At 36.7% G+C, this 13,464-nt stretch overlaps 1 protein-coding gene across 3 annotated transcripts in view; it reads right to left on the minus strand.

The window, feature by feature from the left end:
* Positions 1-13,464, minus strand: part of AFF3 (ALF transcription elongation factor 3) — a 277,229-nt gene that overhangs the window by 118,165 nt on the left and 145,600 nt on the right. For all 3 annotated transcript variants that reach the window (XR_015796877.1, XM_088145043.1, XM_088145042.1), the window contains exon 5: positions 1,294-1,380. Coding sequence is in view for 2 of the 3 variants with exons in the window: in XM_088145043.1 (XP_088001169.1) it covers positions 1,294-1,380 (87 nt within the window). In the remaining variant the exon portion in view is untranslated. The remainder of the gene's footprint in view (positions 1-1,293; positions 1,381-13,464) is intronic.

The raw sequence follows: 13,464 nt of genomic DNA on the forward strand, positions 1-13,464 counted from the left end.
AAGTTTTCTTAAGTAAAATAATTCAATGAACAAAAACGAATTTGTAAAGGAAATAAAAGACCATTAAAAGGTCTTTTTAAACCACCTCAGTTAAAAACAATAACGTGCTTAAACTCAACATTTAATTTTTATGTATTTAATGAATACTGTGTTGTTCTCTTTAGGGAACACAAAATGAAAGGTGAATCTTTCAGAAAGTACGTAGTCAGAATGCCAATAAGCTGGTCCATATGATGTAAGAGTGGCATGCAAGAGATGTCTGAACAGCTGTGAATCTATTTTGCTTTGAGCGCATGAATAAAGCAGCATCAAGCTTTTTCTTAAACAGATACAAAAATCTTTTGCTGTAGCAGAGCTTTCAAAGAGGTTGTAAAATCTGCATCCACTGCCATTTGCAACTCTTACTGATATACAAAGCTGTCACGTGCAATTTCTTCTAACAGAAATAGTTTTGGGCATACATTTCTTTACATGTTCTCTCTGCGGAAAATTCTCTCTGATGTGTGCTTTTTACACAAAAAAATGTAAAACCTCTATTTTAAGAATACCTATAATACATGCTTTTGAAAATAGAAGCATCCCCTATCTTTGTTTCTATTTGTACCTCTACCTAAATATAAGGTACAAATAGAAACAAAGATAGAGATGCTTCTATTTTTATACGCTTATATTTTCTAAATGTGAAAACATACCTCACTGACCCAGCGGGTCTTGGAAGCTAAGCTTGGAGAAGAAACACTGGGGATTTCCAGAGCTGCTGGCTAGAAGTCAAAATATAACCTGGAAGAAGGCAATGGCAAACCAGTTCCAGGAAAACAGCATTAATGAAATTGTGAGTAACCAAGTTCCTATTTATATAGGAATTTTCAGAAACGTGGAATCCTTGGTGCTCTCTGAGCTTGGTTGTTTGCTTGCAGATGTTTCATTCAACCCTGAGCTACATATATTCCTTTCTATTGGGTTTTGAGATCTATCTTTTCTTTCTGCTATTTCTTTCTTATCCACAAACTGTACAGAGTTTTACTAGAGAAAAAAATGGACCCTAGCAGAACTCTCTTCAACACTACCACACATATCATGGCAAAGTCCATAAAAAACTGATAATATATTTTACATCCTTGCTCTCACAAACCATTTGTTTATATTCACATTCACCTATAAAATATAGCAGTTAAGCAAGGATAACATAGCACATTTTCATTTACACTTCATTTAATTATCTGTCAAAATTTTTGCAGCAATGTGCTCCTTGGCAGAAGAGAGAAAAATAATGATTGGGCTAAAGCCGATTACCTTGTTTGTGAACAGAAACTTGTTTTGTTCCACTTTGCCAGGTGTGTGAATAGCAGAAAGTGGTGGAGGCCAAGTATGGGTCATTTCCTTGAAAAAAAAAGAGAGAAATTTCAAAAATATATTCACTATTATAAGATTATTATATATTAAACTTAAAATTCTAAATTCTAAAACAAAGAATTTTGTGGCAGCTTTGCTGCCAACATGTTGGTTTTTCTCAATCCCTTATAAAAATTGAATATTGAGAATATAATCAATAATAGATTATCAATTTATAAGGTAGATAACAAATTATATTTATAAAACCTACATAATCATTCTAAACAATTGCTTTTCATTCTCTGTTCATGTATTATTTTTCATGTCCTAAAGGATAGTGAGAATAAAGGTACTGAATGACCTGCAATATGATACTGGAAGGTTTACAATCAGTCCACTATTGGTATAGCTCTCCCCTGCCACTCTATCTGAAAGCACATCACATTAACTGTTCTGATTCATTGCCATTTGTTTAGCAATTTGGACTGTCCAGGCAGACATGTAAACCTATTCAGTTTTTCCTTCCTCTCCACATAATAAGCTTACCTACCATCTTATGTTCCCTTGACTACTTATCTTTGTTCTTATCATGTTTGTTTTCAATAAGAAATGCATTTTTTAGGAAATATCATACATGAAAAGCATACACAAAACCATAGAAAAATAAATAGAAGAAACACTATTTCAAATGGTTTACAGTAGGGCTGGACAACTGCAGTCCAATGTTCTGTTTTATGGACCCTGGAGCTATTCTCCACTGTGCTTCTGAATTAGGTAGGAGACACACAAAAATATATTGCATAGTGGAAGCCCTAAAAATTTATTTATTTATTTATTATTATATTTAATAATAGATTTAAATGATTTGAAAAGGCCTTTAATCCCACCCCCAGGGAAACAAATGAAAATCCCAGTCACACCAATATGTATGACAGAATTCCACCCATTTTGCAAATACCTCACCCTCCCCAAAAACATGCCTCACAGCCCCACAGGCACCAAAGCTTGCCTGCTGCTGATTAATTGTGCATGTCAGTGTTTCTCAACCTTGGCAACCCTAAGATGTGTGGACTTCAACTCCTAGAATTCCCCAGCCAGCATGAAGTCCACATATCTTAAAGTTGCCAAGGTTGAGATACACTGGTGTATGTATTCAAAAGAAACATGATTCTAAATTTAAGATAATCCCCACAAAAGGAAGCGCATACAGAAGTGTGTGTGTGTGTGTGTATATGTATGTACATATGTGTAATACATATATATATACACACAGACATACACACAGACATACACACACACAAAATAAAGTCATGTCAATGCCCTGCTTCCCTCCCATGTCAACCTAGGGTTCCTACCTGTAGCTGAAATCAATCCTAGACGTTCCTCCTTCCCTGCCCCAAATGTGTGCATATAGCAGAATGCATACACCACACCCCAAAATTGCAAAAACATACAAAAAAAAAATCAAAATTAATTGCTTATTAATTAAGGTGTCATGTTTACAAAATATCTACTATTTGCATATACCAACCATTCTCTCACACATACCAGCCTCTCACACAGAAATATACAAGTATATATATGCCTTTTCCTTCCCATAGAAACAGTAAAAATAGGGACAGAAAAAATTGGTTAAAGGAAAGAGGTAGCAGCACTAGGAACGGAAGGCAAGAAAAAGGGAATAACAAAACAGCATGGAGATTTCTTGAGAAGAAAAAGTTAACTTGACAAGAAATTACAGACAATATAAATATTTTCTGGATCTCAGTGGTGTTTGATACCATTGACCATTACACCCTTCTGAACTAACTGGAAGGACTGAGCCTGGGGACACTGTTTTGCACCTGTTGCGATAGGGCCAGAAGGCGATGCTAGGAGACTACTGTTAGATCACTGACCTGCAATATCACTCAAGGTTCTGCCTCTTATGTTCTTTAACTTATACGAGAAATCCGTGGGAGAGGTCATTCAGAGGTTTGGAGTTGGGTGACATCTAAATATATTTTGGCTCCCACTCTGCTGGAATTTATAAGTTTGATGAAAGCACATGTTTTCTGTCAACCTTTTCATTATGAATTCTAATTGTTGATGGAATTGAATTGATTTTTTTTACTTTCATATGTTTTTTGATATGTTCTTCTTTGGTTTACATTTTGAATTCTTTTTACTGTTGCAAGCTGTCCTGATTATCAAATGATAGATAGGCTGGGTATAAATACAATAAACCAACAAACAAATCTATAATTTGCAGCAGCCAGCCATTTGAGCCACTTGTTCATTCTTTTTTCAATAGCTTCTTCTATCATTACTGAATGTAAGATAGCTGTCTTAATTCACAGGTAATTACAAAACAGTATGCTATATATATCACATTTAATCCTTCTTTCATAAAGAGTTTTATTTTCCACTAAAATGCAGCCTTTTATTTTATTGGAGGCTACAAAAGTTACAGAATGTCATCTTTGCAGGGGACTTAGATTAGACAATAATTTTTGCTTGCAGCTTCAGTAGCTGAGTATTTTTGGGGGCAAGATCACTTATTGTAAGTAAGAGTCTTTTTTATAATGGTTGTGGTAATGTTAGAGATGTGAATGCATGTGTACTTATATGAAGATGATGCTCAGAATCTGAACAATTTGCAATAAATATTAGATTGAATGACACAGTAAGGAGTATGGCTCTGGAAATTAATGCATGAAAAATCAAGGTCATTGTGCTTCATAGGGGTAGTGGACTGAACAACTGCAAGTTATACATAAATGGGAAAAAGTAGATGATTTTATATAGTGCTTTTTCCTCTAGGAGTTCAAGGCAGAGAGAGAGAGAATTACTGGCTCAGTCACCCAGGTTGCAGGCTCAGATTAGGCTTGAACCTGGGTCTCTCTGGTCCTAATCCAACACACCACAATGACTCTCAGTGTATCTTTGCAGAATGTTTATTAAAGACAGGCAGATATGGAGATACTGATAGAAAGGTAGTAAGAGTAGGTGATCTGTGCAAGGAATGAATCTTGGCCAAAAAATGCTGAGTATAAGAGCATGCTTCTGTCCACGTTGTTATGTGGAAGTGAGAGTTGGGTATGTCAGGAGATAAAAAGGGAATGGAATGGAAATGTGATACTTAAATATGAATGGTAAAACAGGAAGAGATAGGGTCAATAATAAATGGTGCTGAATTTATGTGGATTGAATATAAAAATGAGTGGCTAGTATAAAAGACGTATGTTGAAGTGGTTTGGTCATTTAGAATGAATGAATGAATGAATGAATGAGGATTGAGTCACAAAACAAATATATAACGAAGAATGGAAACCAACAGCTTCTTATTCACGGAGGGAGGGAGGGAGGGAGGGAGGGAGGGATGGATGGAACTGGTGAGAACCTCAGAAAAAGAGCGACAAGAAGTTTGAAGAACAAAACCAATGTATGATGCAGTGTCTGGACATAGTGGAAGCAAGGAGGATTCACAAGACCAGAAAGCCTCAGAGAGTATAGTAAATGGTATTGGTGTAAATGGTTTTAGCTGCATTTTTTTTTTAACTTTTCTAATATCATACCTTTAATTTCTTTGGCTTACTATTTATTGTTCCTTTTCTGTGCTGTGCATAACGTTGCTTATCCCAAAGGGAAATCATATGATGACTATGTATGTATGTAATCAATGGAAACTGGTATTCTGCCTCTAAGTATTTTGTCAAACTATTGGAGGTGTTTGGTTAGCCGTTTGGGGAATGACTAGTAAGTAGTGTCTCAGCACCACTTTAGAAGTTAGGTGCTTAAACAAAAGCAGTGGGCTGTGTAGTAAGAAAATTGTCTGAAAACGGGCCAAGCACAGACAAGCTGAGGTGATGTGATTATTCAAGGTACAATCTTAGTCTGTTTAACTTCCTTTTCCCCAAGAATTGTGGATTCTAATTCCTGAATTGCCAATGAGATAAATGCAGTTTGTTTTCTGTTCACATTTGGCACCAGACAGATACAAGAGGATAATGAATATGAAAGGAAGAGCTAAGATACTTCAAGGTCAGGATCTCTATGGTCTAAATAATAATAGTAACTTCACCAACTGCATATAACATACATTTAGAAGTATCAGCAAAATTGCATTATTTTTGCTAATGCTTGCTAAGACAGTAGCCACAATCTGAGGATTATCTTGGTACAATTTCAAGTTATGAAAATGATGGAGAATTTAAAAAAAATGAGTCTGGCTGATCACCAGTATGTGACAGATGGCAGAATATAAGTAGGCAGAGGAAAAATAAAAAATAAAAAATTAGGGTTTCCAAATCAGCCAACATTGCCAAGAAGATCTTTCTGAGCTGGCAGATGGTTAAAAATATATAGTAATGGATAAATATCTAGCACATGGAAGCATTTCATATGACATTGTTTACATTTGCAACACATATTTTGTTATAGATTATTAGACTAAAAGATATTGTGAATTGTAATAAATTGTAAATATTCTACTAGATAAGAAAACAGAAAATGATTTTAAACCAGATGAACCATTTTGCATGTCACTGAAAATGCACAGAGAAATGCATTTTTATGGTCTGCTACTATGGTAGCACTTACCTTCTTAATATTAAGAATTTAAACCAGTTCATATTGAGATTAATTTCATTTAAACCCAGCCACTGAATACAAGCATGCCCTAATTGAGCTGAAATAAGCAGTAGGGATTAGCAGTAGAATTTACTGCTGTTGTAAGTTCTGAGAGTTCAAGAACTAATTCACTGTGTATATTAATTTCTTGACTTTTGAATTATCTTGTCTTTCTCCATTATTACCAAATGTTCTTGCAGGCATTACAATGGTACTATAATGTGTAGTTTCTGCCAGATGAAGTAAGCAGGAGCAGGGATTTTTAAAAGATGAGAGAACAAGCTAGGGGTTATATTGATTAGCATTTGCTACTGATAATGAAGCCAAGACACAAGATGTCAACTATGGGATGAACACAGAAAGAGCAGGGAAGAGGAAGGTATAATTCAGATGTGTGATTGGGTAAGTGGCACAGTGCCTCATAAGTTACTGTGTCTGGAATAGGATGCGCTTGTTTCTTTTACAAAATGAGAATTCTGGAAGGAGCCCAGTAGTGGGAAAACATAAAAGTGGAATAACAAGATAGTATGAATATGAGGAGACATTTCAAAGACTGAAGTGTTACTATATATTAACTTACTAAAACAAGGTTAAAGCATAAACATCTCAAAGCTAATAAAGGTCCCATAATTTGTCAGGCCGGATGAGAAAAACTGAATACCACGCATATGTCTCCTTGCTGAAGAGAGATCACGAGGGTACTCTTGATGCAATCAGTTTCAGCCTCTAAGTGAACGAATGCTCCCTGAAGATCAGAATGACTGAGCTGGAGGAACAGGGAGATATACACATACCAAATTAGCTAGATAGATTTTTATGAAGTATTGGCAAATTAAATTAAGCAACAACAGCTCCCATGACATGAGCTCTAAAGTTGTTGCAGAAATGTGGAACTTGGGACAGAATAATACAGCTCCGGGGGTAAAAGTTCCTCACTGGGAAATTATGTTATTAAAATATTGCCCAAATTGGATTTAGATAGACAAGTAGGCTAATATGTGACACTTTTAGGCATCATCATAAGAAAATGCGGGGCTTGAGTTAGTGCAGATAGAATTGACATTACAAAAAAGTGGATTTTCTTGAACTAAATGAGAGGAAGCATGTTGACATTGGGGATATTCTTTTTCTTTATCAAATCTACCAGTTTCAGGTGCAAGGCAGCAAAAAAAGGATAGAAATAGTTTTCATTCATATATAAGCAGTGTTGTCCCCCCGCCCCAACCAAAAAAAGAATTCTTTTGTTGGGTACTTGGAAATGTTAGGGTAAGTAAAGTATTGGGGTCATTTATTTATTTAACATGACACATTGTGATCACTCTAGTCACAAATTGACTCTGAATGGCTTATAATTCTTCCTCTGTAATTACGGTTCAAACAAAAACAAAATACACTGTATAAATTCAAAAAATTACATGTATAAGAACCTGGGAACATATCACTATCAACCCAACCACGATTAAAACAACTTCCATTATTGTTGGGACAATTCAACCCAAGGGCCTGTTGGAATGCCAAGGGAAGAGCCCATTCAAATGTCCAAGGACATGCCATACCAAAAGAGGAGGCTAGCAACAGAGGGCATGCTTCTGCTGCACCCCCTGCAGACTGCAATACTTGAATGAGGGAATGTCAAGAGAGCCCACCCTATTTGATCTCATCAAGCAGGCAGAAGGGGGTCCTGTAGATATCCAAGTCCTGAAGACTTTAAAGGTGACAACCAGCATCTTGAATAGTACCTGGAAGCCAACCCGTAACCATGCCAGGGGTCATAACTTGCACACCAGATGGAGCTGTGCAAAGGTCAAAACTGCTACCTGTTCCTTGAACAGGAACTGTGAGTCTAGGAGGACTCTCAAGTTACAGTGAGGGACAGACAGACTAGTCACCCTGTCTGGCTGGGATTAAGGTTCAACTAGTTCTTTCTCATCCAAACCTAACAGCCTCCAGGCACCTCAATAATACTTTGATGGCATCACCTGCTGACCTGGGTTGAGATGTAAATTGAGTATCAACAGCATACTGATGTCATCTAAATCTGTGTCAATGGACAACTGCCACTCAATGAGCAGCCTGGAAATTGAACTCTTGTCTCCCACCACCAGTAATTGAAAGGAGAAGCAGCAGTGCAAAATAGTGCATCACCCTAACCTCAGAGGCAAGTGAGAAGGATACCCCAATTGATGGCAACAAAAACTGCGAAGAGATCAAGCAACACCAGCAAGGTCACATGTCCCCTATCCTGGTCTTGCCAGTGTGATCAATATCCCTAGGCCTGAAACCCCACTGAAACAGACCCAGATAATCCACTTCCTCCATGATCTTCTGAAGCTGCAGCCCCATTATTTCCTCAACAAATCCCCAACAAATTTGTCCAAAAAGAAAAAGCTGGATACTGATCTATAATGGTCCAAAATGACTGGGTCAAACTTCTTGAAGGCATACATCTGGTGGAGGAAGCTTTTTTTAGAAATAACATAGAAACTGAAAATAATAGATCTTAGTCTTATAACTGAAAATGAAAAATATTGTTGAATGGCTTTTCAGTAAACTTTCTGAGCCTAATTTATGTAGGTAAATAGGTAAACCAAGGAGAAATAACCTTTCAGGGACTGAAAAACCATATGTGACACTGCATGTTTCTTCAACTCTCTTCTTTCCTTATTACAGATTTCTAATGTGAGGAGGGTTGACTACTGGAGCACTGACTGCTTTCTCTATAACTTCAGAAAGACTACCAGGGTCCTAAGCTGAAATGTGCAGAATGGAAAAGCAGTGTAGTAAGTGCAGCAAATTGAGTTTCTCCAGAACGTAAATAGTAATCTATATTCTGATAATACTGGCACCCCAATAGTACATACCCTCAAGTGTGACAAGTCACATAATTACTTGAGTGAGGCTTCTAAACCAAACATTCTGATTGCCATTCAGGCAGTGCTCCACAATTTGTCCCCTTCTGCTTCCTTCTTCAGCAAATGATAGTCAGGGATCTCTTACCTCACACCTGTGCATTTCTACTGAGCTATAACTCCATAGTGGATATCTTTACTATTACACAGGCTTATTCATTTTCAGAATCCTGGCTAGGGTGTGTTTGTCTACTCCAGTGTTTGTAAGCTGGTTCCAGTGTGAGCTGAGATCTTCTCTTTTCCATCTGAATTTATTTTTGTTCTCTGAAAAAGTAGATGGAGCAATCACATTTTTCTAGGAAAGAACTCAAGCTCAGTTCTATTTCCCACTTCATTGCCCTTCCCCACTAAGCTAACGGACATGTTGTGCCTGCAGCAAACATAGTTCTGTGGCCACTTTCCCACCCCCATCCCCCTTAAGTAAATGCATCCTCACACATCCAATCTCTTGCAAAATGTTTGGAAAAGAAATACAGATGTATAGCCTGGAGCGTTTGGGAAATTTCCTATGTGGCAAGCCTGTTACAATCTGGATTATTTTAAATATGATTAAGATCTGGAATGGCATTCTATCTAAAAGAAAATGAGGGCATCGGCTGGGCTGATTCCCACAGATGATATGATGCCACCATACACTTCCAATTTATAATAATGGACTAACACAATATGCGCCAATCAAAAGAGCCCCCATTCTATTCCCTTGGGAATATTATTCATGAATGAGATGAAGCCTTTTGAGGATTGGTAGTATACAAAAGCAGTATCAACATGAAATTAACCCGATTAGCATCATTTTACAAAATAATGGAATTGCCAATACTGAAATCATAGGTTTCAAACATATCACATCTGGTTATAGCTGTTCTTTGCTAATTACAGTAGTAAAACAGCTACAGTAGACTTTTAAAGTAAACAGCTTCTCTCTTTAATTCTATATAGAAGTGAAACATGATCTGATTTATCCCTTATTCTTTGCTTTCAGCTTGATGTTATGATAGCTTTGATATAGCTACATTTAAACTTCATAGAGATGTTACAGTCTTTAGAGGAGGCTTTCCCTTTTCCAGGGATTTAAAGTACTTACGAGGAAAAAAGAGTGTGTTTTGATGTATTAAGAGGTCACCTGAACAGTTTAGTGAAGCGTCTGCAGAGAGTTCCAAACCCTGCCCATGAAAAACTTAAAACTATTTTCTCCTGCTATTACAATAAAGTACTTTGATCAATTTGGCCAGCATGAGAAAAGGAAAAATATATAGAGAGAGGAATGTCAGTGATGCAGAAAGAAAAACAAAAACAGAATTAAAGTTCACATTCAAAAAGGGCTGCATGAATTTTTCTGTCTCCAGCTTCTCAGTGACTTGAAACCAACTATGCCAGATGGTAAACTCAGCCTGAGATTTTAATATGTGGAAAAATACTTCCATTCTCATATTCTTTTTCACTAATATGTAAAGGTTTTGCATACAGTAACAGACTGTATTGTATAAATTATGTGTACGCTATCTTTCTGTCAAGAAAATTAATGGCACAAGTATAGTCACCAGGTCTTAAATTGATATTTAGAGAATTGGCTTCTGATTTTCTTTACAGCAGTTGTAAGTACAATTGTAGGTTTCCCTCCTTTTCAGTTACACTGGGACTCTCTTCTTTCTATAATCTAACCTATCTAATCATCAAAACCATAGATCATAGGTTCATTTTTTAATATTTTATGCAAAAAGTCCATAAGGGGTTTCCAGTCAGCAATAAACATAGATATTGTCTTTTCTCTAATCAAACAGGTCAATTTGGCCATCTCAGCAAGTTCTATTATCTTCACCAACCATTCCTCCATTGTAGGTATTGCCAAATCTTTCCATCTTTGTGTGTACAATAATCTCACTGCAGTTATCATATATAAAAAAGAAAGTTCCATGACTTTTTTCCAACTGAGTCCCAAGAGGTAAAGTTCTGGTTTCAGTTGTATGTTAATGTTTAAAATCCTATGAATCAGTGTATGCATCTGAACCCAAAATCTTCTAGCTTTTTTGCATGTCCATCAATCATGGTAAAATGACCCTTCTTGTTGTTCACATTTCTAACATAGATTTGAAGTACCTTTATACATTCCAGATAATTTTTATGGTATCATATTCCAATGGTATATAATTTTATAAAAATTCTCTTTAAGATTATAACATAGTATAAATTCCAATCCTTTCAACCACATATTTTCCCATTGTTCCATCTATATATTATAACCAAAATGTTTAGCCAACTTTATCATTAATTCTTTCACTTGCTCATCTTGTGTTTCAATTTCAATAAAAAGTTTATACATTTTAGCAATCACATGTTCACATTTGTACACAATTCCATTTCCAAGTCAGTCTTACAATATTCAATACCATAAAATCTTTTGTCTACTTTGAATCTTTCTGATAACTGTAAATAGGAAAACCATTGACAATTACGCCCCTCTGCCATCAGTTGTTCTCTTGATTTTATTTTGTATTCCCCTTGACAGAATTCTAATATCTCACGGTATGTTAACCATTTGTGTTTCCCTATTATTTCTTGTTTATAAAATGCTTCTTGTGCTGAGAGCCCCAAAGGTGTTTTCGGGCACAACCTGGATTTGTATTCTATTCCGTATTCTTAATATGGCACATTTAATGTAGTGATTTTTAAGTTTACATTAAAGTTATATCAAATATCCATGCCACCCAAATCTCAGGTCATGTTCTTCTAACTCTAAAAGTCTTCTATTTCTTAGCACCCACTCTTCCATCCAAACCAAGCAGCAAGCCACAACATAAAATTTCAGATCAGGTAAACCTGATCCTCTTCTTTGCTTTGCATCTTGTAACACCTTATATTTAACTTGTGGTTTTTTCCCTTGCCACACAAACTTAGATACATCCTTTTGCTACTGTTTAAATGGTGCATCAGTTGTCAAAACTGATACTGTCTGAAACAAAAACATCATTCTAGGCAAAACATTCATTTTTATCACAGAATTTCTCCCCACCAATGACAACTGTAATTTCTCCCATCTTTTTTTTTTAAAAAAAAAACTTTATTAAATTTCAACAAAGAGTAAAATATAGGAAGATAGAGAAAAAGAGAAAAGTGAGAAAAGAAAAAAGAGATAACTTCTGACTTTCTTTAGTACAGGCACAGATATATAATACATTCACCTCTTACTTTAATATTTAAAATAATACAAAATAAGCCTGTATCAATAAAGTAATTTCTCCCATCTTAACATACCTTTGTCATGGTGATACCCAGATATTTCACTTTTTTTCTCAATCTCAAAACCCATTTCCTTCATCAGTTCTGTTTGATCCTCTATTTCCATGTTTTTTGTTAATCGTCCTCTGATTATAACTCTTAAAACCTGCTAGTGTACCAAATTCTTTTAATGTTCCCATTAATGTCTATTCTCTTCAGTGGATCCTCCAGAATCAGCACCAAGTGCCCTTAGCTTATAAATTTCTTTTTTAATCTTTATTCCCACAATTCTCTTGTCCTGTCTTATATCTCTGTTCAATATTTCAAAAACTAAAATAAACAGGATAGGAGACAATGGGCATCCTTGTCTTGTTACTTTTTGTATCTCACAGGGTTTTGTTAGATCTCCATTGAAAATTATTTGTGCTTTCTGTGAAGCGCAAATCAATCTTACCCATTTATTTATTTATTTATTTATTTATTTATTTATTTATTTATTTATGCAATTTCTATAGTCGTCCATCTCAATCCAAATGGCTCTGAGCGGCGAACAATTTCAATAATTAAAACCATTAAAACAATTGCAAAATATACATATAGGCAGCCAACGGTTATCACAAAAAGTACATAAAAATCAACAGTGCAACCAGGTAACGAGGTTCTTAACGCTTTCGGGACCCCAGGCTTCGGCACACAGCCAGGTTTTTAAAGCCTTACAAAAGGCTAGCAGGGTCGGGGCCACCCTGAATTCCAAAGGAAGAATGTTCTAAAGGGCGGGGCTGCTGCTGAGAAGACATGACTTCCGGTCCCCGCCAGCTGACATTCCTTGGCTGATGGGATCCACAGCACCCCCAATCTACTAAACCAAATTGGATGGGCAGAAACTATTGGGAGAAGATGGTCTCTTAGGTAACCCAGTCCCAAGCCATGCAGGGCTTTAAAGGTGACAGCCAGCACCTTGAACTGCACTCGGAAACATAATGGGAACCAATGTAGCTCCCGTAGTAGTGGTGTTACATGTGCCGCATTACTACCCATGCGGCTGTATTTTGCACCAGTTGAAGCTTCCGAATGCTCTTCAAGGGCAGCCCCATGTAGTGTCCGTTGCAGTAATCCAAACAGGAAGTAACAAGAGTGTGAGTGACTGTGAGGAGGGCCTCCCAATCCAGGAATGGGCGCAACTGGCATACAACCCAAGGTATGCAAAGGCCCTCTTAGCCATGATGCCACCTGCTCTTTAAGAAGGAGCTGCGAGTCCAAGAGGACCCCCAGATTGTGCACGGGGTCTGCCTGGGGCAGTGCTTCCCCATCCAGTACCAAAGATGGGAAAACCTTGTACCCGGGAGGACCAAATACCCAAAACCACTCTGTCTTGCTTGGATTGAGTTGGAGCCCA

This window comes from Python bivittatus, unplaced genomic scaffold, assembly GCF_059951505.1.
Source record: "Python bivittatus isolate LINGU-HERP-01145 unplaced genomic scaffold, Pbiv_v1 ctg000350_np1212, whole genome shotgun sequence".
Classification (NCBI taxonomy): domain Eukaryota; kingdom Metazoa; phylum Chordata; class Lepidosauria; order Squamata; family Pythonidae; genus Python; species Python bivittatus.